Genomic DNA, 26,644 nt, shown 5'->3' on the forward strand with positions numbered 1-26,644 from the left:
GACACAGCGTTGTAAACTGACTATACTTCAATAAAATTGTATATATATACAAAAAAAAACCTCCAAAAAAAGCATGAACTGGGCAGGAAGCCCCAAATGTATTTGTAACATTCCCTAATACAGTCGATGATTTAAAAGCTCAAACAAAAAAGCACCTGGTTAAAATGTCTTCTCTACTAGTGGACTGTCATCCCTAGCACTTTTTTTTTTAATCCTATGAACAATGATATAGATTATCAACTCCCTAAATATAGGAATCATGACTCTTTATTTAGGACTGTGTCCCTAGTACCAACCACAATGCACAGTATTAGTTACTTAGTAAATATTAATTGAATGAATGAATAATTGGTTCAGTTTGGTTGAAATTAGAGAGTAGCCTAACCCCATCAAAAATAAATAAGGAAAAAGGAAAACAAGCTTCTTTGATTCCCCCCCACTCCAATATAGTTAGATTCATTAGCTTGCAGTGCATTCGGTCTAAAACGTATGCCATTTTTCTTTTTGATGAATTGAAAGTCTGGCCTCTCATGGCAGCATTCTAAGCAAGGCACAGCTATTACCCCATAGACCATTCTTCATCACATTGTATCGGAATCTGTCAGGAAAATCATAAGATTGTTTGTAGCTTTTATTGATCTTTTCCTGGCCTTTGACTCAATGGAGAAGAAACTGATATGTTACAAGTGATGAATGGTCTGGGTACCATATGGACCTCTCTGCTGCCCAGGCCAGCTACAGATCCTCATGTAACCCCACGTCTTGATACTTCCGGTAAAGACATGATCGGCAGGAAATTTCAAGTCAGGATAAAATAGGGTAGTATATTGTCTATTCCTTTTAAAATTTGTACCTAAATGGCTCGAGCCTGCATGTGGACCAGCTGCAAGTTCCCCTGTGTATCAGAAAGAAACATACAGACGTGTCTCTGTGACGGTAGCATGGTTTTGTTGCTATGAACTCAGGGTGGCCTCAAAGGATGTTTGGCTGTACTAAGTACAACCAAAAAGGTTGGTTTATCATGAGCTTGGTTGGCATCTGCAGATTTTAATGTTTAAGATTTTGACTGTGTGAAGATTTTTGAAGTCTTATATGTAGTAATTTGTATTTTTGCTCAGGCACGAATTTGAATTTTGCCTGTGGGACTGTTGTGCAGAAAGATGACTCTTGGCTAATGAGTGATTTAGCTGCCTGCCCGGCATCCCTAATACAGTGCAGTTTTGTTCTCTGTTCAGGGTTGAGGAGGCTTTTTATTTTCAGAGGCATTTTATGGGAGAATTATATTCCATGTAGTATCACTAAATTGAGAGATGAGTGAAGGTACTAGCATATTTCCCTCAGGAACATCAGAACATCAAGACTTCAGCAGTCGACAACTAGAATCATAATTTTGGCAGATGCTCTCTAATATTTAACCAGCTTATATCTAAGGCTTTTATAGCAGGTTGACTCATGTAGGTACCACAAGGCACAACATTTATCCTGGAGTTATCAGTGAGTTAACAAGGTTTAAAAATGTGGGACTCTGATATTTTTGATGCCTTTGTGGCTGACGTCGAACATTTTCCAGGCTAAAATTCCAGGCTAAAATTCCAGGCTATTTTCAGTAATGAACTTGGAGACCTTAATCATGTAATTATTTATGCATTAGAATGGAACCAGAAACCTTTTATTATGATTATTTTGTTGTTATTATTATTAGTTTTAACATTTACTGAATGCTCACTATGCACCTAGTCACTGGGCTAAATATTTTCGGTGACTTCCCCTATTTAATCCTCACAAACGACTGAAGGCAGTGGATATTATTTGATTACACTACACACTGTGGATGCTCAGAATACGTTTGCGGACATTGAATAGATTCCCATGTATCGGAGGATCTCAGAGAGTTCCCACAGTTAGTGAGCGTAGAGGTTATGCTCAAACTCAGGTCTGACTCCAAGAGCCCTTGTGCTTAATCTCTTAGTCTACAAGCCCGAGCTCTCATAGCCTTGCTCCTTATAGACTGTTTTTAAGGAAATTAGGTTGATTGTTAGAGCAAACACCTCTGCCCTTAATCAGCAGCACAGAGTAGCTCTGCTGTGTGTTTTAGCTGAAATGTGTAATTTCAAACTCTCTTTGGTCTAAATCTTAACAAAAGCTTGATTTTAAGAAGAATGTTCATAAAGAATTATCCAAAGAGATGTCCATGCTATAAATGGTTTAAATTTAATTCCTGGATTAGGCCCAACCATAAGTTAGCTACAAACACTTGGCCTGCCTGTCTTGGCTCTTCTTAGTCTTGCTTCTCTTGATCTGCACCTTGGCCTTTTGCCTTAAACCTGCACTGAGGAACAGAGTGGAAAAGAGCCACATGGTTCTGGACGGTATGTCTCTTGCAGGAAACTCTTAAGGAGTTTTCTCCGTCTGCCACATAGTGTCTCCTTTAAGAGGACCTATGAGAAAAGCTTTTTCTCAGGACCAAAAAGCTGCTTTGTTGTTAACATTTTAAGCAGTGGGACTCCTCTGAGTGGCTGGGTTTTTCCCTCTTTACGTTGGCCTCTAGGAAGCTCAGGACCCTATTTATGGCTTGCCTCCAACAGCCTTACAGGATTTTATAACATGCAACCTAATCTTATTCTCTTGTTTTCAGTTTATTTACCCACATCTAATTTTCTCTTGTTCTGAATTTGTTCTGTCTGACTTTCTCCTTTGAGTAAGGTATATTTCAGTAAGCTGCTTTAAATCTTTTTGAAACAGTAAGATAGAGCATAAATTTTAAAATATTTCTGTATTCAGCTTCTAGCCCTTAACAGCACATCCTCTGTCCCCCACTGATGGTAGTCTAGTTTATAGAATAGTTTTAACCCTTGTCTCCTCCCTACCCTACTTATTGATTAGTGTGATTTTATGACCTATTTTCCTAGGATCAAAAACAGCTGGAGAGAATTAGCATCACCTGACCAGCCATTTGGTGACCATCTTGAGCACTGAGCCCTGTGTTAATAGTCTGGATAGTTGGTGTCCAAAAGTCTTCCAAATCAACTAGCTAAACACACCATAATAAATATACCAAACAAGTCCTCCAAATTTTCCCAGGCAAAATCGACCCTGGAAGCAGCCACTTCAGTGATATTCGGGCACCAGCATGCTCTCCAGTTTCAAAATTAGACTTCCCTCCTTGGGCCTGGGTTGCTCCTGCTCCTTTTGGTGGCCGCACATGTCTCCCCTTCCTGTGCTGCTGCACGTCCTCCTCAGGGTGACCCTCGCTGCTGCTGTGGCCCCTCAGCTCATCTCACAATCTCTGGCTCCTGCACCTTCTGCTGGCACCCTGGGGTCTTTGTTCTGTAACTCTAGTGATCTTCAGCTGGTGGGACATGGTACCCTTCAACTGGTGTACTGTGAACATACTTTCCTTTTTTTTTTTTTTTTTTGAAAAAGAGTGCATTTTTCATCTAGAATAATGGGGCAAGTGCTTAGCAGTTAATGAATCTATCTTGAATCCCCAGGAATAACTAACCTCATATAAGAAAAAATACTTTCAAATTTTGATCAATATACAATAGTTTATATTTTGTATAACCAGAGATACAAACTGTTAGCATATTGTTTATTGGTTAATTCTTCACAGCAAATCGAGTTTTCTGTCTTGATTGTGGTCTCTTGTATACTCTGGAGGTAAAATTCTCACGTGTGTCTCAAACACACAATCTTTCTTGATGTCTGCTTGATAATACCTGTTGCGTCTCACATCTTATCTGTGCCAAAGTGACCTCTGCCCTATACCAGGTCCTGTCGCATGCCCACCTCAGCTTTCAGTAAGACCAGGCTCAGCAGTATATATTATCAGTTGCAGCAAAGAAAAAGTTTAAGCTTCATCAAAAATATATAATGTTATATACCTTTGTATGCTGCTCCTATGAATAGAAAATATTTTCAGTTTTCTGAAAGGTGCTTTTGTACATATGTGTTTACTTCTGAATTTAGGCAGGTCTGCCATCAAAATTGTAGTATTGAACAGCCGTGAACACACACCCAACAATTTGAAAACCACTCTTTTACTTCTTTTAGTGATGTTACCTTGAAAAGGAATTTTGTCTTTTTGCCAGCCTTTCACCGTGTGGGCTCTGAACATTCAGAGCTCTTTGTCAGGCCCTCAGAATAAAGTCTAGTGGTTTTAACTTATTCGTTGCCCCTTGGCTGGCAACTTGTGAGAAATTTCTCTGCGGCTGTGGGACCCAGAGCATCTGAGGCTGCATTTGGTCTCTCTCAGCGCCCCTGAGCTGAGACCCTTGTCTTCAGCTTTCTCCTGTCTCTGGTCGAGTCCCTGCTTCCTAGGGGTACACATCCCTTCAGTGGGCTGGAGCAGATTCACACTCTTTGTAAGAGAGGAGAGTATCTGTAGGTTGTAGAATTTGCTCCCTTTTTCCCCTTCGCTGGGTGAATTTAGGAAAAGGCATGCCCCAAATCCAGTGTAGCCGCCATGACTGACCTACCAAAAAGGGCTCCCAGTTTCATGCCACAACTAATATTCTTATTTTTATATTGAACTGTTTTACCCACTTAATTAAAGTAGTTGCTTTGGGCTCCATTATGTGTAAGAGAAGGACTGTGTGCTTTTTGACTTCAGCTTTTTAAATGGCAGTTATCACTGTGTTACAGTCTTAAAATACAGTCTCAAGCTGTGTTTGCTTAATAGATGTGAAGACTTTTTAATTGCTTTGGGAGTACATTTCAGCCACTCTAAATTCTCTTTTTGATCCCTGAGATGATAGTCCCACAGTTTCCCTTCCAAATTCGCCTTCTGGCTCTTTGCTGGGCCTCCTCTTGCCAAGGTCACCCGAGACCTCCCTGCTACCAAATCCAGTTGATGCTTCTAGTCTTTATCCCGCAGGCCTACCTGCGCCTGCGCCCTGTTCAAACTTCCTCCTCCCTTGGCGTCAACACCTCTGCCTTCTCCTATTTTTCCTCCCGCCTCCCGACTTCACCTTCCCAGCTTCTTGTGGGAATCTCTTCTTTTCTGCCTGCCCTTACATTTGGCTGCTCCTCAGGATTCTGCCTCAGACACTCTTCTCACTGGACATGCTCTCCCTCATGATCTTGCCTACCCCCATGACTTCGGGTACTGTCTTTAGACTCACAGATCCTTATATTCTTCTCAGGTCTCTATTCATGGCATATAGATGCCCACTGGGCATCGCCATGGGCAGTTGAACCTTAAAATACCCACTCCTGAACTCACCACCCAAATCATGGCATGAGTGGCTCTACCTCCCTTTCAGTTGCTGATTTCACAAACCAGGAAATCACCCATAGCCCACATCCGCTCTCTTACCAAATCCTGTTGGTTGTATGTTCTTACCTGATTTCCCTATGAGAAAGTCATCTTTCACTTTTCAGATCCCTGCAGTTCTTTGCATTTCTCTGTGGCACCTGTCATGTTTTACACTGTAATTATTTGTGCAGATTTCTTACCTTTTCTAATGGGCAGGACTCATTGTTCTTTTTTGCTATATCCCCAGTTGTACATAGCTTGCTGCCATTGTTCTTTTTTGCTATATCCCCAGTTGTACATAGCTGTGTTAGCTAAAAGATCAGTTTTGCTAAATATCTGGTGTCTGATCAATTCCATTTTTCTTTTCTTAAATATTTTGTTACTTCCCAGTCTTTGGGTGTGTATGTGTGTGTTGATATACTTTTAAACATACTTTTCTGATTATAAAAGGAATATATGCTGATTATAGAAAATTTGAAATATACTGAAAAAGCACAGGAAAATTAAATTTATCTGTAATCCTATTACCTACAGATAATCACTATTAAGATTTAGTGTATGTCCCTTTAGTAATTAAATTTATATACAAAATGAGGCTATATATTTTATTGTGCTTCTTTACTTAAAAACAAAGTATTCTCTTTTTGAAGACATAGATGCTCTTCCACAGACAACTTTGTCTTCTTCCATCTAAATCTCTTATTTCTTCTTAATGTCTGATTGCATTGACTACACATTGGCTGTAACTAGAATAATAGTAAATATCATGGTTGCAGGCATCCTTGCCCTGCAGTTCCAGGTAAGTTTTTTTATGCAGTACGTGAGGGTTATCTTTTCTCAGTCATTCTGTGTCTGAAAATGTCTCGAGCTATGCCTTTCATAAGAACAGCTTGGCTGGTTTTTTAAATTTCTGAGTCATCATCTTTCTCTCTTAAAACCTCACAAATTTTGATCTATTGTTATTGTATTATTTTTCTAGGCCTGCCATAACAAATTACCATAAATGGAATGGCTTAAAACAACAGAAATTTATTCTCTTGTACTTCCGGAGGCTGGAAGTCTGAAATCAAGATGTCAGCAGGGCCACACTCCCTCTCTGAAGGTTCTGGGGAAAAATCCTTTTTTGCCTCTTCCAGCTTCGGAGGTTGCCAACAATCCCTGACACCGTTTGGCTTGTAGATGACCACTCCAGTCACTGCTTCTGCAGCACATGGCCTCCTAATCTGCATTTATGTATCTGCACCAACCTCTCTTTTCTCCTATAACGACACCAGCCATTGGACGTAGGTCCCACCCTAATCCAGTGACCTCATCTTAACTTACTTAATTACATCTGCAGAGACCCTCTTTGCAAATAAGGGCACATTTTGAAGTTCCAGGTGGATATAAATTTCAGGGTCAGCGGGAACACCGTTCAACCCAGTATAGTTATCTTCTGCCCTTTAGTGTTCATAAAGAAGCCTGAGACGGTTCAGTTTATTTTTTTTCTTGTTAACATTTTCTGCCTGAAGCTTTCTCAAATCTTCTTTATTCTTTTATTTTTAAAATGTTTCCCATAGTTTGTCTGCATTTTCTCTTCTTACCAGTTTTGCCTAAAACATTGCATCTTTGTGGTACTTAGACCCAGGTCTTATGTTACAGATGAATATTTTCTTCAGCTTTATCTTTGATTAGTGCTCATTTTCCCCCTTGAAGCAGTAAGGAAGATCTTTTTCTCTGTCCTCTGTAACTGTCTTTTCTTTCTCATTATTTTCATTTTATTTTGTTCCTTTTCATTCTAGGAAACCATCTCAAATGATAAACATTACTGTGTCTGTTTTCTACAGTAAACATTTTGCTTTCTTCCTCCAATCAGGATTTAAATTCTATATTTTCATTTTTGGTCCTCTTTTTTTTTTTTAAATCTTGCCCACTTCCACAAGCTGTATACACTTGTTGCAAAAATTGTGTTTTCTGTCTCATTGAGGACTACAACTGCTTTTCTAAAATTTTTTTTGGTTTCATAGTGAAAAAAAATGATGTGCTTCCTTTTTTAGTTTTCAGGATAATATGTAGCATTTTTTTCATAACTCCTTTTTTTTTTGAAGTATAGTTGATTTACAATGTTGCGTTGTTTTTTGTTTGTTTGTTTTCTTACAAAATCTTCAAATGAAAACAAAGAGCTATTCAAACCTTGTATTTTCAACAGACAATGTACAACTGGCCTTCAGCTCTCATTGTCCTTTTGGGTACTGCAGCTGCTCTGAACTAAACATCTGGATCAATATCCAAATATCCATGGTCTAGTTGGTGTTTATCTTGTAAAGCTCACAGGAATGAGATAGGATGTTCTGTGCTTGACTTTCTGCTGCTCTGAACCAGTGGCTCTAGAATTTATACATACAGCCGGGACTTAGGGGGCTACAGGTAGCAGTCTGGTTGGAAGAGGATTATTAAAGTAATGTTTGCTTAGCTCTTTACAAAAGCTTGAGAAAATACCACCTGTGTAGATTAAAGAATGCGATGGAGATTATGAAGGTTAAATCTCTCCCCATCCCCAGCGACACTTTGGTGCGGCCAACTGCTTGGCGTATTGGCAAAACTGTGTTCCCTAGGCTGCTCTGCTACCAGGACCCTTCCTGTCTCTCTCCCTACCTGTGGCACTTTTTGCTTTGTATTTTCTAAGATGGACTTTGTCTCCCTCCCTCCCCACATCTTGCCCAATGTTTTCTTGGTGCTGGAATGGCTGCGGCTACCTCAAAATGCAGTATTTCATGAAGTAAAAGGATGACTCCCAGTATTTTATTGTCACTCTTCATATGGACCCAGTGTTTCTTAGCCAAGAGGAGATGATGGAAAGAAGAGTAAATTGCCCTCCAGCTTTCTGTGAACAAATTTACTGGTTCAGGCAACAAAGTCAGTAACCAAATATGTTTCCCGGTTCTTCTCCACTGGCCATATAGTGAGTAGAAAGTGTCCTGATATTTTGGCCATAGGATGGACAATCAGTCTTCAGGCTCATGAAGTGTCATCTTTTGTGCTGAATCTTTACAAATATTTTACTGGGAATCTGAGTATCAGGGACTGTGGGTCAGATATTATTTTAGTGGGAAATCAAGATGGATATATTTTGAGATGGAGGGTTAGATGACTACTCATCCTGACTTGCCTCAGATTGCTGAATAGAATAGATGGAAAGGCCACTGCTTAGAAGAAAATGTGTTTCTGAAGTGGTAATTTGGTGACTGACAAGCCAGAGGCAAGATGGGAGATGTGATGGGAAGTGAAAAAGGCATGGATAAAAGAAATGGGGAGTGGCAGTGACAACCCAGCCGTGGTCAAGGAGCAGGAGCTTGACATAGGCTTAGTCGTATGGAAACTTGTTTCTTTGAACACAGAAGAGGAAGAGTGAGAGTTTACTTGGTGGGAGTGGTTGAGAGCTGGGACTTGACTTGATGGGCTTGAGGAGCAGTCAGCAGTACGAAGGTCTGTGTGCTGGTAAGTACAGGGTTGATCCGCAGCTAGAATATGTACTGAAAGAGCCAGAGTGGGTTATAAGTTAGGTGCTGTGATGACAAAGCTGTACCAGTCTGGGTGAGAGCATGTTTGGGGTCTTAGAAGTCGATGGCAAAGCCATGAAGTCAAGTGAGGTCATTAGATTTGAGAAAACAAAAGGCCGTGAGCTCAAGACATGAGATGAATCATCATGATGGACATTGAGTTTCTGAGGATGGTAGCCAGAGATGAGGATGATAAGAAAAGTCTGAGCCCTGATCCAAGGCTTTGGTGGTTCTTCAGTCAACATTTATCTTCCCAGCTAGAGAATCTTCTAACCAATCTGCGTGTTCTGACATGCACCCTGTGCTCTGCACTCCAGCTGCCCAGCCTCCCAAATCTTTTCCCCGCCCTTTGGCACAGGCAGACTAGGACTGGGGTGAAAAAGTGGGAAGAAGAGAACCTCTCCTGTGGTCCCTGCTCCCCACACTCTCGCCTCTCTCTGCAGGCAGCAGAAGTGAACGAGGGCCCAGGAGCAGCACACACCAGTCTGTGAAGGCTCATTCAGCCCATGTTTAGCCCTTATCCCCCAGCCTTTTCTTGATGGAAACATTTTAACTTCCTTTCTTCCCTTCTGAGCAGTACTTTCTAAATCAGGGGTGTATGTGTTTGTCTTCATATCTGTGATTTGCATATGCAAATGGTCTGCTTGACCAGTATTTGTAGTTTAAAAAAATCTGCTTATGCTAGGAGTCATTTCTCAAAGGTCCTATACAGCTACCAGAAGAAATTGCATTATAGCAATGAAACCTTCGGCTCCCCCAGGCAGAGTTGTCTCTCCAGCCTGTGCCTTCCCCCGGTGCCCTATCCTTGCTTCTGTGCTGTGGCATTTAACTAGGTTGTGTGGTGATTTATCTGTTTATATGTGTGTGCGTCTTTCTCTCCCACTGGGCTCTGTGCTTCTCCAGGGCAGGATCATGTTGCATTTTTCTTTATAAATCCAGCACTTAGTACCAGCCCTGAGAAACAGGTTCTCAATAATGTTGGCAAGATAGACCAATGTTTAAACAGAGCTTTGAAGAGTTTAAGTGCAGCATTAAAATAGTCTAATCATACTAACAATAATCAGGGCATTTTATTTTAATCGTTACGATACTGTTATAATATGCATTGTTATAACATGCTTGAGCACTTCCTATGTCCAGGCACTATTCTAGGCTCATTCTGTGTTTTATATTACTGAATTCTCTCCTCGAGCCCTAAAGTCGCCACAATCATTGCCCTAATTTTAGGGATAACAAATACAAAATTTAGAAAGGAAAAATTAAGTGATTTGCCTAAGGTCACACAGCTAGTAAATGTGGAACTGAGATTTGAACTTGGTCAGCTGGGTCCCAAAACCCACTCTTGTAACCACTCATTTTAAAGAAAGGAGATGGGGCAGGGGGTGGAAATCTGAAATATTATTTTTAAAGATATAATTTACATAAATGCTTAAAGATTTTTTCCTAGGTTAAAATACTGTTTCTATGATTCAGATATGCCTGAATCCCAGGTACACAGTGTGTGATAAACAGAGATTGCAGGGAATCCTAGCACTGCTTTAGGTGTGGAAACAGACACCAGCCCGAAGAAACAAAGCAATTAAGTAGAGAGGAAAAGAACTTTTTGGTTTTTGAAAATGTATGTATTAATTTAGGAAATTTTCTCATCTAATTGCCTCTAATATTAAACTAATAATACTTTTATTTATAGTAGTTAATGAATAACACTTTATTCTTCCTATTTTAATTTTTTCTTTTGCATTAAATTGTTAAATCATACAAATGGATATTATTGCTTGGATAGTACTTTTCTGGAAATAAAACAGCTAATACATTGACTACTGTTTCATGTTAAAAGAGTCAGTTACAGTTTGGCTGAGATTGGACCAAGCCTCTACTCTGGATATTAAATTATGTGAATTTCCACCATTTTTAGTGTATTTAGCTAACTGAAGGAGTTTCAGCCTGAGAAACTGAATTAATCTTGGTCACCCAGAGTTGCATCAAAGTCCAGCATATCACAGTCCTGTCCAGAACTTTCTGTGACTAATGAAATTTGTCATTTTCACTACCCAGTGTAGCAGCTATTGAACACTTGAAATGTAGGCAGAGCAACAGAGGAACTGAATGTTTCTTATTTTATCTTAATTAATTTATAATTGGATTTAAATGGGGCTAGTGGCTACAGTATTGGGCAGTGCAGGAACTCTAAAGGAATCCCTCATAGTGCCTGGCAGATCGTAACCAAGTGAAGGTTTGATTTTGTTTTTCCCTTTTCTCTCTTGGGCACTGTCTTCCTCAACACTGATCCTTTGGTGTTTGACCATATTAAGAGAAGTCAGGCAAAATGAAGTAAAATAGCATAACAATCTTGTCCTTTTCCCTTAGCATTACCGATGTTAAATATGTGTTAATATCCTTTCCCTGACCTTCTGTACCCAAACAAATGCAAAAGAATTCTGTTATTTGTGTCTTCTGTAGGGAAACTCTCTCCTGCTTTCTTTGAGTGAAGGTGTAGGTGGCAGGTGAGGATGGGCCCTTCACCTCCTCCAAAGGCCCTCGGAGCCTAGGCTGCCTCTGTGGGGCGCTGTTCTGACAACCTCTCCAGTTCTACAAACAGTTATTGGTATATGCAGGTTTCTTTCTCTTTGTAAAATAATCTTCATTGTGTATATTTTCCTAGAAAATTTCCACTTTACTGAAGTTATTGGTAATATTCGCATAGTCTCATATGGTATTCTCTCACACTTTTTAAAATCTCTTTTCTTCTCAGCAATTATATTTTCTTTATTATCACTCCATATATTTGTGTTTTTTCTTTGCTTTTTATTTATTTACTTTTTTATCGAAGTATAGTTGATTTACAATATGTGTTAGTTTCAGGTGTACAGCAAATTGATTCAGTTATATATATGTATATACATATATATATTCTTTTTCAGATTCTTTTCCATTATAGATATTCAAGGTGGGCAGGGTATAACTCAGTAGAAGAGCTTATGCCTAGCATGCCTGAGGTCCTGGGTTCAATCCCCAGTACTTCTACCAAAATAAATAAATAAACCTAATTACCTCCTCTCAAAACAAAAAATATAGATATTCAAGATATTGAATATATTCCTTGTGCTATACAGTAAGTCCTTGTTGTTTACCTATTTACATATGGTAGTATGTATCTATTAATCCCAAACTCCTAATTTATAAAAATATGGAACGCTTCATATTTGCATGTCATCTTGCACAGGAGCCATGCTAATCTTCTCTATTTCAATCCCATTTTAATCTATGTGCTGCCGAAGCAAGCATTCTTTGATTTTTAGAATCAGGCTTGTTAGCCATCTCTTGGATGTACTCATTGATTCTGCTGTCTTCCTAAATCTATAATTTCTGCCCTGATCTTTTATTGATTCCTTCCCCCTGCTTTCCTTGGATTTATTTCATTTTTCTTTTTATATCTTCTAGAAATTAATGCTTAGTTCATTGTTGTTATTCATTCTTGTTTAATAATGAAATCATTTAAGAATATGAATTTTCTTGTAAATGTAGCATCAATTGCATTATCTCCTTTGATAGGTACTGTTCTCACTGTTGAGGTCTGAACAGTGTCCAATTTTAGTTTTTCTACTTGAACCAAGAGTTTTTTCAGATAATTTTAAATTCCCAATTTTTAGTCCTTTGGTTACTAATTTCTCATTCAGTTGGATGATGCTAAAAAATTATCTATACAGTTTCTAGGGAGGTGGGTATGTCTCAGTGGTAGAGCATGTGCTTAGCATGCATGAGGTCCCAGGTTCAATCCCCCATACCTCCATTAAAAAATAAAAACTAATAATAAATAAAATATTATGTATACAGTTTCTATTTTATAGAATTTATTCATGCTTACTTTCTATCCAATATTTGATCAATTTTTAAAACTTTAATAGATGTTCTTAAAAGGTGTGTATTCTCTATTTGTACTTTGATAAATTTAGTTAATGTCTATTAAAGCATGCTTACTAATTTTATTATTTGAATTTTTTTAATTCCTTACTAGTTTTAGCCTTGGCCTATCAAAGAGAAATATTCTAAAATATCCCATTATAATTATAATTTTAGAAACTTCTATTTATAATAGTTTTGCTTTATAATCAGTGTCTATAATTATTGTGTTTTGGGAGCAGTAGATCTATTTATTCATGTACCATAACTTTTTAAATTTGATATTTTTCTCCTAAGTTCTACCTTTTGGTTTTATTATTTCCTAACCATTTTTCCCCAACTTACCATGAATATTTTTTCCTTTGCCTTTCTTTTTCATGATTGTCTTATTGTATTGTTTTATTTTATTATCTCTTGCTTGCAGCTAGTTGGATTTCATTTATGTTTCCAATCCTGGAGTCTTTTTTCCTTTGATAGGGGAGTATAACCCATTGCTATTTATTGCAATGTCTGTACTCTTCTCTCCATTGACCTCTAGGAGGAGTTCCAGGCTCCCTGTTACCCACTTCTTCATTCTACCCCTCTCCTTCACTCCATCTTTCAGGAGTAAGATCTGGATTGAAAGATTAAAACATCTTACTGGTCACTGAACTCCTGGGTAGGTAGAGCGGCACTTGCAAAGGTTGGAGCACATGTGGGAATGTCCTTTTTGGACATTTCTCCTAGAAGAGTAACAAAGGGCCAGATATACCCCTATATGAGGAGACTGACGGACTCCCTTTCTCTCTGCTGGCTTTGGAGTGATGAGATCTCAGACTGACTTGCTCTCTATGTTTCTAAACCTTTCAGGCCAGTCTTCAGTAAAAAAGGCATTCTCTAGTTGTGGTCTAGCTCATTCTCTAGTTGTGGTCTAGACCTCACCAGAGGTTGGTTGGTCTAGGGAATAATTTGGTTATTCTTGGGTTCCCTGCCCAAAGACCATCTTAATAACACCTCAGTCTATGATTCCTTGCATTTTTCTCTGTGTTTTTGATAGTCAGTTTCCTCTATCTATCTCAAACTGATATTCTAATTTACTCTTGGAGGCATTTTCTTCTCAATATCTAATTTTCAATTCAGTGTGGTCACTGTGAAATGTGGTCTACATTTCAAAATTCAGAAACTATACTTTACATCTGAAAGCTAATCACAGATTGTTCCATTTTCATAGACCAAGTATCCTCCCAAATTATTACAATTAGCAATTGCCTAAAATTTCCTTGTGCTTTTTATAGCCAATATGTTTTCTAGAACATTTGCTCATATACCTCAGATCAGTTTCTACATTTTAAGTTATGGACTTGTCATTGGTTCAATGATTTTTTTCTTTGTTCTTCCTTGTAGGGTATATTACAGGGTATATAATTGGCCTAGAACATTGAAATGCAGTTAAGAACAACTGTATTTCTCTGTCATATCCAACCAAGCATTTTTTGTTGAGTGACTCTGCCCCGCACATTCAGGCTCGAGATGAACCCACTGTCTTCAATATGGACGTCAAGGTCTCTCTGGTCATTGAGGTTCTAGTCAGTGGAGAGGGGAAGAACACGTAGGGGAGGCACCTTCCCTCTCTAAAGGGCCGAGATCCCTGTGTGCCACCTGGGACTCTGACCCACCTTCAAGTGGGGAGAATTAAGTCAAATGGCCACCTTGAGGGAAATGTGGTCTAGCCATGTGTCCGGCTATAGTTCCATTACTGTGGAAGGTGGCAAGAAAGGATTTTGGCAGTAGCCAGAACTCTGTACCACGTAGAAGGCGTCAGGGGAGAGGGCTTCTGGGTGTGCAGTACTGGGCATCTAGATGGGTCTTTATGTTATGCCTGTGGCAAACCTCCTTCCAACAAAGGGAAGAGTTTATAGATCTTTATAGTTTTAGTTGGCCAGATCAGAGGCTTATGAGGAATAACGGAAAGAAAACTACTGATAGAAATAGCTTCTCTGTCATGTTAAATGGATTTTTTTTCTGCAGTGTTGTTTTTCTCATCCCATAATTCACTGGAGCTTTCACATCAGCTGGTGTACCAGCCTGGTCAGCACCAGCCTCCCCGGCACCCTCTGCTTTATTTAGCCAGCTGTCCAAGCCAGCTGTGAGGGTGAGGCAGGCAGGGGAGCTCTGGGACTGCCATTTCACGTCCCTGCGAGAATCACGTCCCCAGTGTGACTGGTAGATCCCCTTCCCACCTAATGTCCTAACACCCACCCTCACCTGAGACAGGCCTGGCCAGTGGGAGCTCAGCAGGGATAGTTTGACCTGGCAAGTTTGATCACATTGCCACTCGAGCTGCCTTTCCCTCACAAATGGTGATTCACGTGATTTGGTCTGTCCTTCACTTTGGTCTTTCCTTCATGATAGATGTGGTAGAATTTCTTTGAAATTTCTTGTGTGAGTAATGAACATTCTCTGGTTTCCAGAACTGGACTAGATCTCACCCCCAGTCATAGCCACAGGGATGTGGCATTCATCTATTCACAGATTTCCTGTGTAATAACTTTTTAGTGGGTATCTGTACTAAGTCAGGCAATGAGCATAGCTCTGGAGGTACGGTGATGAAAAAAACATAGTCGCTGTCTTCCTGGAGCTTCTGCATGGGCGTAGAAGGAGGGCGTGGGTAATGGCAGAAAGAAAGGTAAATCACAACTGGGAGGACTGCTCTGGGGCATTTCCCCAGGCAGCTGAGGCCAGGGCAGGTAGGTGGGGACTGTGGTGAAACTGAGTGATGAGAAGGAGTTCACGATGGGAGGATGGGAGAGGAGGGCCTTCTGGGCGAGGGAGTAGCGTTGTGCATGTCCTCTGGGGTAAAGGAGTGGGGCTGCTGGGCTAGATGTGGGATCGTGGGACAATCAGATTTGCAGTTGCCAAAATCCCCTGCACTTCAGTGTGAGGAGTTGTTTGGAGAGAAGCAGTGGTGGGTGGATGGACAGGCCGATCAGGAGGTGGTCATCATCCAGGTGAGAGGTGACAGTGACCTGGATGGAGATGGGGATGGTGGAGGTGGTGATGTGATGGAGTTAAACAGGTTAGATGGAGGCAGGATTCCAGGGTCTTTGTGGATTTCGTGATTGTAGTCAAGAGGGAGCTAAATTCCTTTTAACCATCCAATCATTAAACATATCCTTCCTTTCTTCTTCTTGAACCTTTTAATCAAAGTAAGCAATAAGCTTCTTGTTCTAATCTCATCAGAGGAAAAGAGCAGTATAGCCTGTGCCTGGCAGTATCACTACTTACATTGGTTATGTGAATGTCTGAGTGAATCAGTGAATGACCATCAGCTCCTTTCTCAACTCTTGGGGCCCTGATGAGACTGGCTATAGTGAGGACTGTGTCTACCAACCTCTAACTCAGGGATGTGTGTGTCACCCTCTCTCTTTATACACCTGTGGCAGACCTTAGTAATAGATTGCAGCTCTCTTTCCTTGCCAAGTTCAGATGTGACCTCAGAATGCCTCTCCCAAAGCCCTTCAGGCAGCCTATACCAGTAACACCCGACTTGAAACTGATTTGCTATTCTCTGCATTTTAACAGTGAGTAGAGGCTCACAAGCAAAGAACTGACACTGAATCCTCTATACTCCCCTGTGAAAGTGGCAGTGACCCCAGGATACCTAAATTCATCTTGCTCTTGTACTTTAGAACTGGCCTGTAAGGTTAGGAAACCATCCACAAGATCCCTCACCTCTGATACCAATTGCAGAGTTCAGGAGTCCCCAGGGTCACTCAGGTTTGATAATTTGCTAGAAGAGGACTCACAGAATTTACTGAAAGCTGTTAAGCTCACTTACCATTTATTACAGCAAAGGATACAGATTAAAATCAGCCAAGGGAACAGACACACGGGACAGAGTCTGGGAAAGATCCAAAGGCAGATCTTCCAGCTGTCCTCTCCCATGGCGTCATGGGCAGCACTAACGCCTCCTGGCAATGCTGTGTGGCAGTACACGTGGAGTATTGCCAACCAGGGAAGCTCACCTCGGTTTTGGTGTCCAGAGGTAGATATGATACCGTGTGAGCCAAAGCCCCCACCATACTCTCCCATGTGGCTCAAAGTCCCCAGGTAAACAGATACTCACACAGGACATTCCTAGGGCTTAGAGATCAACTCCCAGGAGCCAAGAGCAAAGGCCAGACCTCCCTGGGCAAATTAAATTCTTCACAGCACAGCCTCTATTGCCCATCTTCAGTTTCTCAACAGTATAATGATCTGATGACATAAAAGGTAAACATATACATAAAAATCTTCATATATGTTTTAGAAATTATTTTGCAGGATAAAGTTAGGTATAAAACTGGACCCTATCATGGACATTCCATGGAGGATGGTTAAGTAGGGTAGTGGTTAATGAGGATAGCAGGCTTCTAGAATCTGACTGCCTGTGTTCACGTCCCAGGTCTACGACATACTAGATGTGACCTTAGCTGGTTATTTTAAACGTTCTCTGCCTCAGTTGCCTCACTCGTAAATGAGGATAATAATAGTACCAACTTTGTTGTTTTTATGAGAATTAAATGAGATAATACATGTTAAGGCCTGAAGAGTACCTGGCATATAGAAGCACTCAATAAATATTAGATACTATTATTTTTATATTTATCATGGAATTTATCAATCTTTTTCATACAATTTTCCTTGGGAAAAGTTGTATAGTTTTTTCCTGAAATTTTTCCATTTATTTTCATACCTTCATATCTCTTAAACATGAGTGAAAATATGAGATAATCTTCCATAAGAAATTGTATATCTTTTTACTGGGTAAGCCTTGAGTTAGAGTGGTGAGAAGTGCCCCTCTGGGCAAGTGTGTTCTAATGAGTCTAGGATATGGAAATTGTCAGCAGATCTTTGCTGCAAATTTGGGGCAGATTTAAAAGGTTAAAATAAGACATGTCATTGCCCCATGTTGCTACTGAGAAATCTAGAAGATATAGGAGGAAGTAAGTTAAGAAGTCTTGAGTCAGTCATGTTAGGACTGATGCTCCAAGCCCTGATTTCCTTTTAACTCATCTCTTTCCAGCACCGAGCTCCTTGAACGAAGACTGTCTATTTGTTAGCATCGTATTGCCAGAGCTAAAATACAGGCTGCCCGCCTGTGAAGGGACTAATTGGCCTTTTGGAAACTGTTTAAAACTGAATGAAGCACAAGAGCTTTCTGTGATGCTAGTGTTGAGTTTCTGCCAGTCATTAATTGTTTTTCAGGCTTTCCTATGAAGGCGGCTGAACTTGAGACTTGGCTTTTGGTTTTGCCATGTGTAAGCTGCACTTGTCTGTGTTTGACGTGCATTAAGGTTGTTTTTCAGGGAGCATCACTTCAGTGCTTTTCAGTATTGGAATATGTTCAAATTTAGATTTGATGCTCTTGTTTTCCACTCTTATGGGTTAGGTGTTCCTTACTCTTCAACTTCCTGAAGACCGTAGGGCCCTACATATGAGGACGTGGCTGATAGAGCTTCAAAGAGACCATCAACTTCTGGGCTGGGCGCTCCAGCTCTCGCTGGATTTGACTGACTTACAGGCAGATAAGGACAGATGGAAGGGGCATTGCAAACCCAGCTTCCTAACTGAGTGCTCTTTTGTCCCCTAGCTTATTTCCAGCGATGCTGATGGAGCCATCCAAAGGGCCGGAAGATTCAGAGTGGAAAATGGCTCTTCAGATGAGGTAAGGAAGCCTCCCAGGTCCCGTATCGTCACCCCGCACATGACCGTGGTGCCTGTGACAGCAGTGAGCTGCTGGGGATCCTCACTGCCACAGGAGGCTGCCTGAGGGGAGCCTGGGAACTCAACTAGAGCTCTTCAGAGCTTGCTTGAAGCAGACGGGAAGTTCAGAAAGCGCCATTATTCTTTGTATGTAAGGCACTATTAACACCCTTTGAAAGATCTGTAATAAAATTAGGCAGACGCATGAAGGTGGTCTGCCAGCGTTGAGACCGGAGACAAACTCACAGCCACACCCTTGTGAGTGGCGCCAGAACCCCAGCTCTTCGCCTTTGCTGGGCTGGTCCATTTGGCGCTGCCGTATGAGCAATATCAGGGTCCCAGAGAGAGATGTGAAAAGTGACTGCGATTACAAAATGTCATCTTTATTCAGAGGAGACACCAGGAAAGGAGGCCATCCCTGTCTGCCACTCCTTGGGCCCAAGCCCTCTTTCTGGGCTCTGTTGGTCTTCCTTGCCGTAGGCCACAAGGACTCACCTCACTGGCCTTTCTTCTTTAAAACCTCCACTACCCACTCCATCCCTTGGGATCTACCCGCAAAACTGCAGAGTGCCGTCTAAGCCCCCAGTTTTTTCTACTTTGCTGCTTCTCTGAGGGGTAGCCCATCGTAGTGCTCCAGCACCCCCAGCTTTGGAATCAGGCAAATCTGGGTTCAAGTTCCAGTTCTCCCACCTCCTAGTTGTGTGACCCCAAGCAAATAAGCACCCTTTCTGAAGCCCAGATTCTTCATCTGTAAGATGGAAACTATCTTGGGATAATTGAGAAATTCAGTGAGCTAAACTTGTAAGCTCTTAGTGCTATGCCCAGCACGTAGTGAGAATTCAGTGTGATAGCTGTAATAGTAATGATGGTTGTTGTTGTTCCTGTAAGTAGGGCTGCATAGCCAGCCTTGCCCTCCTGACCACCTCCTTAATCATGTTCTTGGTCGTGGGCTGTGGACTTAACTTGAAACCAACAGCATTCAGGAAGTTGTTGCCCTTCTTTGTCTTTGCCTTAACTTAGCAAACCCCCTTACCCAGACATGGTATCCTCACCATTGTTCTGTGAGGCAAAGGGGACGGTCCCATCTTGGGCTGGACCCTTGAATATGTGCCTACATACTTCTTGTCCAGAATGATGTCAACTGATCTGCATAGAAGACGGCAATCCCAAGGAAATTTGCTTCTGAAGCTCGGAAACAGCCGTCCCCAAATGGTCCTGCTCCTGAGATGAGTCTTATCATCATAGACTCAATCAGCCAAGGGTGTCCCAGGAACTAAGTCAGGGACAGAAGCATTGAGTCCTCACTCTCCAGTCCTCAGAAGGCTGGCAGCCACCTTGCTGAGTGTCTACTTTAAGTACCAGAGACCCCAGAAGTTGCTGTTCCTCAACACATCATTCTGCTACCAAAATTTTTCAGAACTTCAGGACAGCCCCAGATGAACAAAGTGCACCGGCTTGCCCCACCCCTCAGAATCACAACTCTGGCTCCTGCCAGGACCAGTGTCTAGAGTAAATCCACACTTCCCAGGAAAGACACAGATGGAACCTTCGTGTGGTCCTCGATTGCCACACACTCTGGTTATCAAACACTCCTCACCTGGCGCTGTCACCTGGCCAGACCATATGCCAGAGGACAGGGGCAGGGACTGGAAATCACTTTTGGAGGATCATGGGCAGGGGTGGCTCTAGCGTCAGACTGCTTGGGTTCAAATCATGGCGCCACAACTCACCAGCAGTGTGGCCACTGGCGGTTCACTTAACATCTTTGGAACCATTCGGTGGAGTTACTGATTTCACAAATCCTTGTGGTCTGTTGTGTCCAAAACACAGTCCTGTCTCAGATTGCTTCTGTGGGAAATATGATATCAAGGCTCAAATACTGTTTTGAATTTTATTTCCACCAAAGCCACTGAGCACGAATACTCAATTGGAGCACTTTGGCTGGGTTTTGTATCAATGGCCTTCAGTTAAAAGCTCTGGCCAGTGCTAGCACACAGCCTGATAAAAGACCATAGAGGAACCTATAGGGGAAAAACCTGGCTTGCCCTGAGTTAGTTAAAGGAGTTAGTGCATTAGCTCCTTAAAGTTTTTCAAACCCATGAACAAATTGCAAAGCAATTTCATTATTGAGTTATTTTTCCTTTTATTATTGAATTTTAAGAGTTCTTTATACTGTATGGATACTAAATATATGATTTGCCAAAATTTTCTTCCATTCTCTTGTCTTTTCACTTTCTTGATTGTGTCCTTTGAAGCATGAAATTTTCTTAATTTGATGAGATCTAATTCATCTATTTTTCCTTTCGTTGCTTGTGCTTTTCATGTCGTATCCAAGAAACCACTGCCTAATCCAAGGCTGCCTGGTTACTTTTTACAGTTTGCTCTTCCCTTCAGATATTGTCAAATTTGTCTTATATTTTTTTAAACAGTCAGTATAATGATTTTACTATCTGTGACTGGTAATTCCAGTATGTGAGGTTTTTGTGGCTCTGTCTGTTTGATTTTTCACCTGGCACGTGCTCATGATGTAATGTGTTTCTCTGTGTGCTTGGCTGCCTGATTACGTGCTGTTTGTTGCTTTTGAGGATGAATTTTTAGGAACAATATAAGGCTTAGGATGAGTTGACTTTGGGTAGGGAGTATGATACTGTGACTTATAATAAGAAATATATCGTTTGGTCTTTGTACCTGTTCCTGGCACAGAGCTCCTAAAACCTTTGGAATTTTCCAAGTAATGAGAGCGATCATGGTGTCTTTTGTTATGTTAGTAAGTGGCTTTTGGAAAGCCCCTAAGTTTCCTAAGGATGGGAGCTGGTCACCAGAGGAACCACCACATGATGAGAAGGTTAGACCTTACAGTCCAACCCCAACCTCCTGGGAGGGGAGAGGGGCTGGAGATTGAGTCCAGTCACCAATGGCCAATGATTTAATCAATTGTGCCTATGTAATGCGGCCTCCATAAAACCCAAAAGCTCCGTGGAAGCTCCACGCCCCTTCCGACATCCACATACCTTGCCCCATGCTTCTCTTCCATCTCTCAGTTCCTGAGTTATATCCTTTTATAATAAACCAGTAATCTAGCTAGTAAAATGTGTCTGAGTTCTGGGCTCTAACAAATTAATCAGACCCACAGAGAGGGTCATTGGAACCTTCAATCTATAGCCAGTTGGTCAGAAGCACAGGTGACAACCTGGATTTGTGCTTTGCATCTGAAGTTGCAGGTGGAGAAGCAGTCTTCTAGGACTAAGCCCTTAAATTGTGGGATACAACACTGTCTCCAGATAGATAGTGTCAGAATTGAGTTGAGTTATAGGGCAGCCAGTTGGTGTCAGAGAATTGCTTGGTGGTGTGGGAAAAAAAAACATGTATTAGAATTGGTGTCAGAATCAGAGGGAGGGTGTGCATTTGCTTTTGCCAGACATGTTTAAACTCCCAGCTCAAGACTTTAAACCACACAGGTGATGCAGAACGGAGCTGCAAATTGACGTGAACGCTGGTCAGTGCTCCCAGCACCTCAGAGATGTTCCTCCGCTCTGCACAGGGGCAAGCTGCTTGGAGTCTTTGGGGTAGAGGTGGTCTCCTCTGGCTCTCTCTTTTCTTGAATGTGGAACCCTGTGGGGTCCCAGCTTAATGTGGGGTGGGTCTGCTGTTCCACTTACCTACTTCAGTGGATCCTGGGGATCTGATTTTTGCCCTCATGTGCCTTGAGGTCACCAAAACCCAAGATTAATTTTGCCAGGATTGATAAGTATTTTCAAACTAAAAAAGAATTTCCATGCTCTGCTTACCTCTCTGGGTTCCCACTTGCCTTTGTTTTAGCTACATTTAATTCCTTACTATCTTGTGAGCACTTCAGTGCTTTTTGGGGGGTGACTTTAATATTTTTCTATACTTTTAGTTTCTTCAGTGGGAGGGTTGGTTGAATAATTTAAAAGCTCGTCATAACCAAAAACATAAGTTATATTAGGAGTGCTTTTCATATATCAAGTCATTCATTCAACCCCCACTCAGGGTCATTTCTTGGTGCCAGACAGGCTGAGCTCTGGTGATGCAGGGATAAATAAGACTGCTTAGGTCCCTGCCCTTGTGGCAGGGAAGCAGTCAATAAATAAGTAACACAGATACATAGGATGATTGCAAGTTTTGGTTACCTCCTGTGGAGAAAACACACAGGCAGCCTGGGGAAAGGAACAGGAGGAGCCCTACTTAGATAGGGTGGCCACAAGGACCTCACAGTGAGGCCCAGGCCTCTGAGCAATGCTTCTCAGGCTGTGTTTGGTGAAGGGCCTGCTTTGTAATTTCCAATCTGTTGCAGAACTGTGGTCCTACTATGCATGACCAATATGCCACACACACCCCTCATACAACTCACCACCAAATTCAGTAATACCCAGGTAGGTCTGGATTCTGTTTAAGGAAGCTAATCCCTTAAGCAAGTACTTGAGCGCCACAGCAATGTCAGGCTGCTCTGAGAGGTCCTGAAGTCTTGCTTTGCACAACTGTCTACTTCATCATAGACTGTTTACAAATCAGCTCCTATCTGTGGACCACACCTCCCTGCTATACAGTTCATCTAGGCCAATCCCCCACCCACAGCATGAATCTCTGCAACAGTTCTGCCAACCATCAGCTCATCTGTCCCTGCTTGACTCTATCTCCAGTAATGGGAAACTTGCTACTCCTTGATAGGTTTTTCCCTCTAGACACCAGCCAATTGACACCAACCGAGTATCCTATAATTCAGTTCAGTTCTGACCATAACTACCTGGAGTTACTCCACAGGTTTCAGGACTTAGTCCCATAGACTGCCCTCACTTCCGATACCGGTGTCAGGTATCAGGTACCCAGGGTACCCACACATCCATCTGACTTGACTGCAAAGTCAGGGGTTCCCACAGTCCCCCTCCTCAGGTTCAATAATTCACTGAAATGACTCACAGAACTCAAAAGCACTGTACTTAGCATACCCATTTATTATAAAGGATACCACTGGGGAACAGCCAAATGGGAGAGATGTGTAGGGCAAGGGATGGAGGATGGGGCTTCAGAGCTTCCATGCCCTCTCTGGGTGCACCACCTTCCCAGCACCATGATGTATTCACCAGCCCAGAAGCTTCCCAAACCCCATCGTGTAGGGGTTTTGTGGAGATTTTGTCACATAGGTGTGAATAATTAAATCATTGGCCATTGATGATTAATTCAATCTCCAGCCTCTCCCCCCTACCTGAAATTTGCAGGGTGGAGCTGAAAGTTCCAAGTTCTAATCAAGCTTGGTCTTTCTAGGTGCCAGCCTCATCCTGAAGCTATCTAGGGGCCACCTGGAGTGGCCTCATTGGAACAAAAGATATTCCTGTCACCCTTATTACTCAGGAAATTCCAAGAGTTTTAGGAGCTCTATGCCAGGAGCCAGAGAGCCAAAGACCAAATATATATTCCCCATTATATCACAACCCTAAAGCAGTTAATTCCATTTTTCAGCATCTCTAATTGCTAGAAAATTCTTTTTATTGAACAGAATTCAACTGTCTATATTTTCCACTCAGAGTTTCTATTTATGGTTTCTGGAGCCCATAGTGTAAGGCTGAGTCTTCTTCAACACCATAGGCCTTCAAGCATTCCAGGACATCTGCTGTTTTTCTCCTAAGACATGGACTCAGTTCCACTCATCAGCACCCTCGCAGCTGCTCCTTGGACACATGTGAGGTCGTGTCCACCTTTTAGGTGGAAGTGCTCAGAAATGAACAGGTGGTTCCAGGTGCGCCCGCACAGCCACAGAGTGAAGCAGGCCACTCCCCTTCCTTGCCAGGCACACTCTTTTCATGAAGCCTGATGACTCTTTACGAACCTACTATACTCAACTCCCCACGCCAGTCTTTTTCATGCGTGCTATTATTGAGCTGTGAGGCAACATCGTGGTGTAGTGGAGACAGTTTTGGAGTCAAACCAACCTGGGTTCAGACCTCAGCTCTACCACTTACCAGTTTATGACTCAAGGTCACTCAGCCTCAATCTCCTACTGGGTAAAAAGAGAGAGAATTGCTACTTTGTAGCACCTGGCCTTCTCCATCCTGTACTTGTGTAATTTGTATTTGTACCTAAGTGTAGGATTTTGCCTTGTCCACGTTGAATTTAATCTCATTATGTGTCCCATAATTGCTAATTGTCAAGAGTTTTTTCTGACATCTTGAGTTTGTCACCTGTCCTATTAGCTAACCCACTGAGACTTTTTATATCACCTTCAGATGTGCTTATCCTGCCATCTGTGTGCTCATTCTGATTATTAATTAAAATGAGTGTGACCCTCGGGTAGATCACTGGAGACCTCCCTTACAGCTCACTTGTGTGTGTCAATTAGTATATGGTGAAGTGGAGGCGGGGCAATCTCACAGCTTTTTACAAATCTCTTCCTTAGCCTGGGGAGGATTTTCTTACACACTGTTGGGCGATATGTAAATGAGTACAATCTTTTGGGAAGGCAGTTAGCAATCATTAAAAATGTGTATACCATTTGGCCAGCAGTTCTACTGCTAGGATGTGCATTATAGCATTATTTTAAAATAGAAAAACAAGGTGGGTGGGGGTATAACTCAGTGGTAACATATGTGCTTAGCATGCTGGAGGAATCTCAGTTTCCATCAGTAGAGGAATGATTATGTAAATTATGATATATTTATACAATGGAATGCTTAGCAATTGTTAGAAAGAATGAGGTAGAGGTATATGTAATACCATAGAAAAATGTTTACAATGCAGTGTTAGACATAAAAGCAAGTTCCAGAATGATTTGCATAATATTATCCCATTTTGTTGAAACTAAAAAAAGGTAAACGTGCTTGTCAATATGCAAGAAAATTTCCACAAGTACACCTAAGAATTTAATAGAAATTGTTTCTGGAATAGAAATGAGAGGTCAGGAAAGAAGTTAAAGGACCTTAACTTTCTAATTTAGGCCCTTTTATGTTTACATATTTTACACATCTATACTCAACTGAATTGTTTAATTAAAAAAAAAATTCTATGTAGTTGTTGAAAGAACAAGGTACATCTGTATGTACTGACAAATATTTCTAAAATATTTTCTTTAGTGAAGAAAAAGTTTCAGGGTAGTATCTATAATACTGTCCCCATTTATGAAAACAAATTATATGTGTAATGAATATGCATGTGTGTATATATGTTTGTATGTAAATATATGTATGTGCATGTGAATGTGTGATGTGTGTACATATGTCTAAAGTAAACACATTTTTGTAAATGCATAAGACGATCTGGGACTATCGAAATCAACCTGGTAACCAGGTTATTATAGGGAAAGGAAGTGGATTAGGGCTCGTAGGATAGAGGAAAGAAAGGGTTTTAATTTTTGTGGAATTTCACTTTTTCAACCAGCTTATATCTATATTTGCAATTCAAAATTTTTAGTTTTTTTTAAATCCATCTTCTTTATTGCCAGTGTTCTTTCAGCAATTTAACCTAGAATGTGAAGGAAAGTCAATTTAAATGCATTCACTGGAGGGAGGATATATCTCAGTGGTAGAGCACATGCTTAGCATGCACAAGGTCCTGGGTTCAATCCCCAGTACCTCCATTAGGAAAATAAAAATTTTTTTAAAAATGCATTCACTTGTTAATTGAACTCACCCTAGAAGAGACTCTGAAAAATTCCAGGCATTATATAAAACTGTGTATCTCATCTGTGGTCTGAGTGCTTGTGTTAAGTGGATTCCCTGCTTAAAGTCCAATCTTATTGAACATTCAGATAAAATGAGGGTGTTATACATGGATTTTGACTAAATTCTCCTCAAAATATTCTGACCAGGTAGTCTTCCTCCTTCACATCCCACAAATATAAATGCAGTTAAAACAACAACAACAACAACTAAGGGAGGCAACAAGGAGCTTTTGTGGGCTTTGGAATTTGATGCAGAAATGATTCAGGATTTCTCAGTCTCAGGACTCATTCAACACTGTGGGCATGTTCAGGCAAGTCTGCAGCATAGAATTTAAGTTCATTACTCCATAATGCATTTTAGCAAATGATTACTTAAAAGGGATAAAATTAATGTGGGTGTTTGCAATGTTAAACATGGGTTTTCTTGAAAATGTGCTCATTAGAATATTTCCTCCTAACTTTCTTATTGATGTCAAATATTATTGTGTCATTGTCACCTTGAAGTGCTGTAGGAAGTTTCTGTATCTTTGAAATCCTCCGTAAAAAGAAGTC

The 26,644-nt window shown here is 41.1% G+C and overlaps 1 protein-coding gene, 1 long non-coding RNA gene and 1 other non-coding gene across 7 annotated transcripts in view; 1 reads left to right on the forward strand and 2 right to left on the reverse strand.

Moving 5' to 3' along the window:
• The window catches only part of GARNL3 (GTPase activating Rap/RanGAP domain like 3), a 138,734-nt gene that overhangs the window by 41,153 nt on the left and 70,937 nt on the right, over nt 1–26,644 (forward strand). For all 5 annotated transcript variants that reach the window (XR_004319493.1, XM_032478462.1, XM_032478463.1 and 2 more), the window contains one exon: nt 18,308–18,382. Coding sequence is in view for 4 of the 5 variants with exons in the window: in XM_032478462.1 (XP_032334353.1) it covers nt 18,308–18,382 (75 nt within the window). In the remaining variant the exon portion in view is untranslated. The remainder of the gene's footprint in view (nt 1–18,307; nt 18,383–26,644) is intronic.
• On the reverse strand, nt 918–25,001 carry LOC116663267. Its single transcript, XR_004319494.1, has 3 exons — nt 24,926–25,001; nt 17,411–17,420; nt 918–928 (listed from the first exon to the last, which is right to left on the reverse strand). It is a non-coding gene; the product is annotated as an uncharacterized LOC116663267 (long non-coding RNA).
• On the reverse strand, nt 11,978–12,081 carry LOC116663436. Its single transcript, XR_004319690.1, has one exon. It is a non-coding gene; the product is annotated as a U6 spliceosomal RNA (small nuclear RNA).

This window comes from Camelus ferus, chromosome 4 (genome assembly GCF_009834535.1).
Source record: "Camelus ferus isolate YT-003-E chromosome 4, BCGSAC_Cfer_1.0, whole genome shotgun sequence".
In the NCBI taxonomy this organism is placed as follows: Eukaryota; Metazoa; Chordata; class Mammalia; order Artiodactyla; family Camelidae; genus Camelus; species Camelus ferus.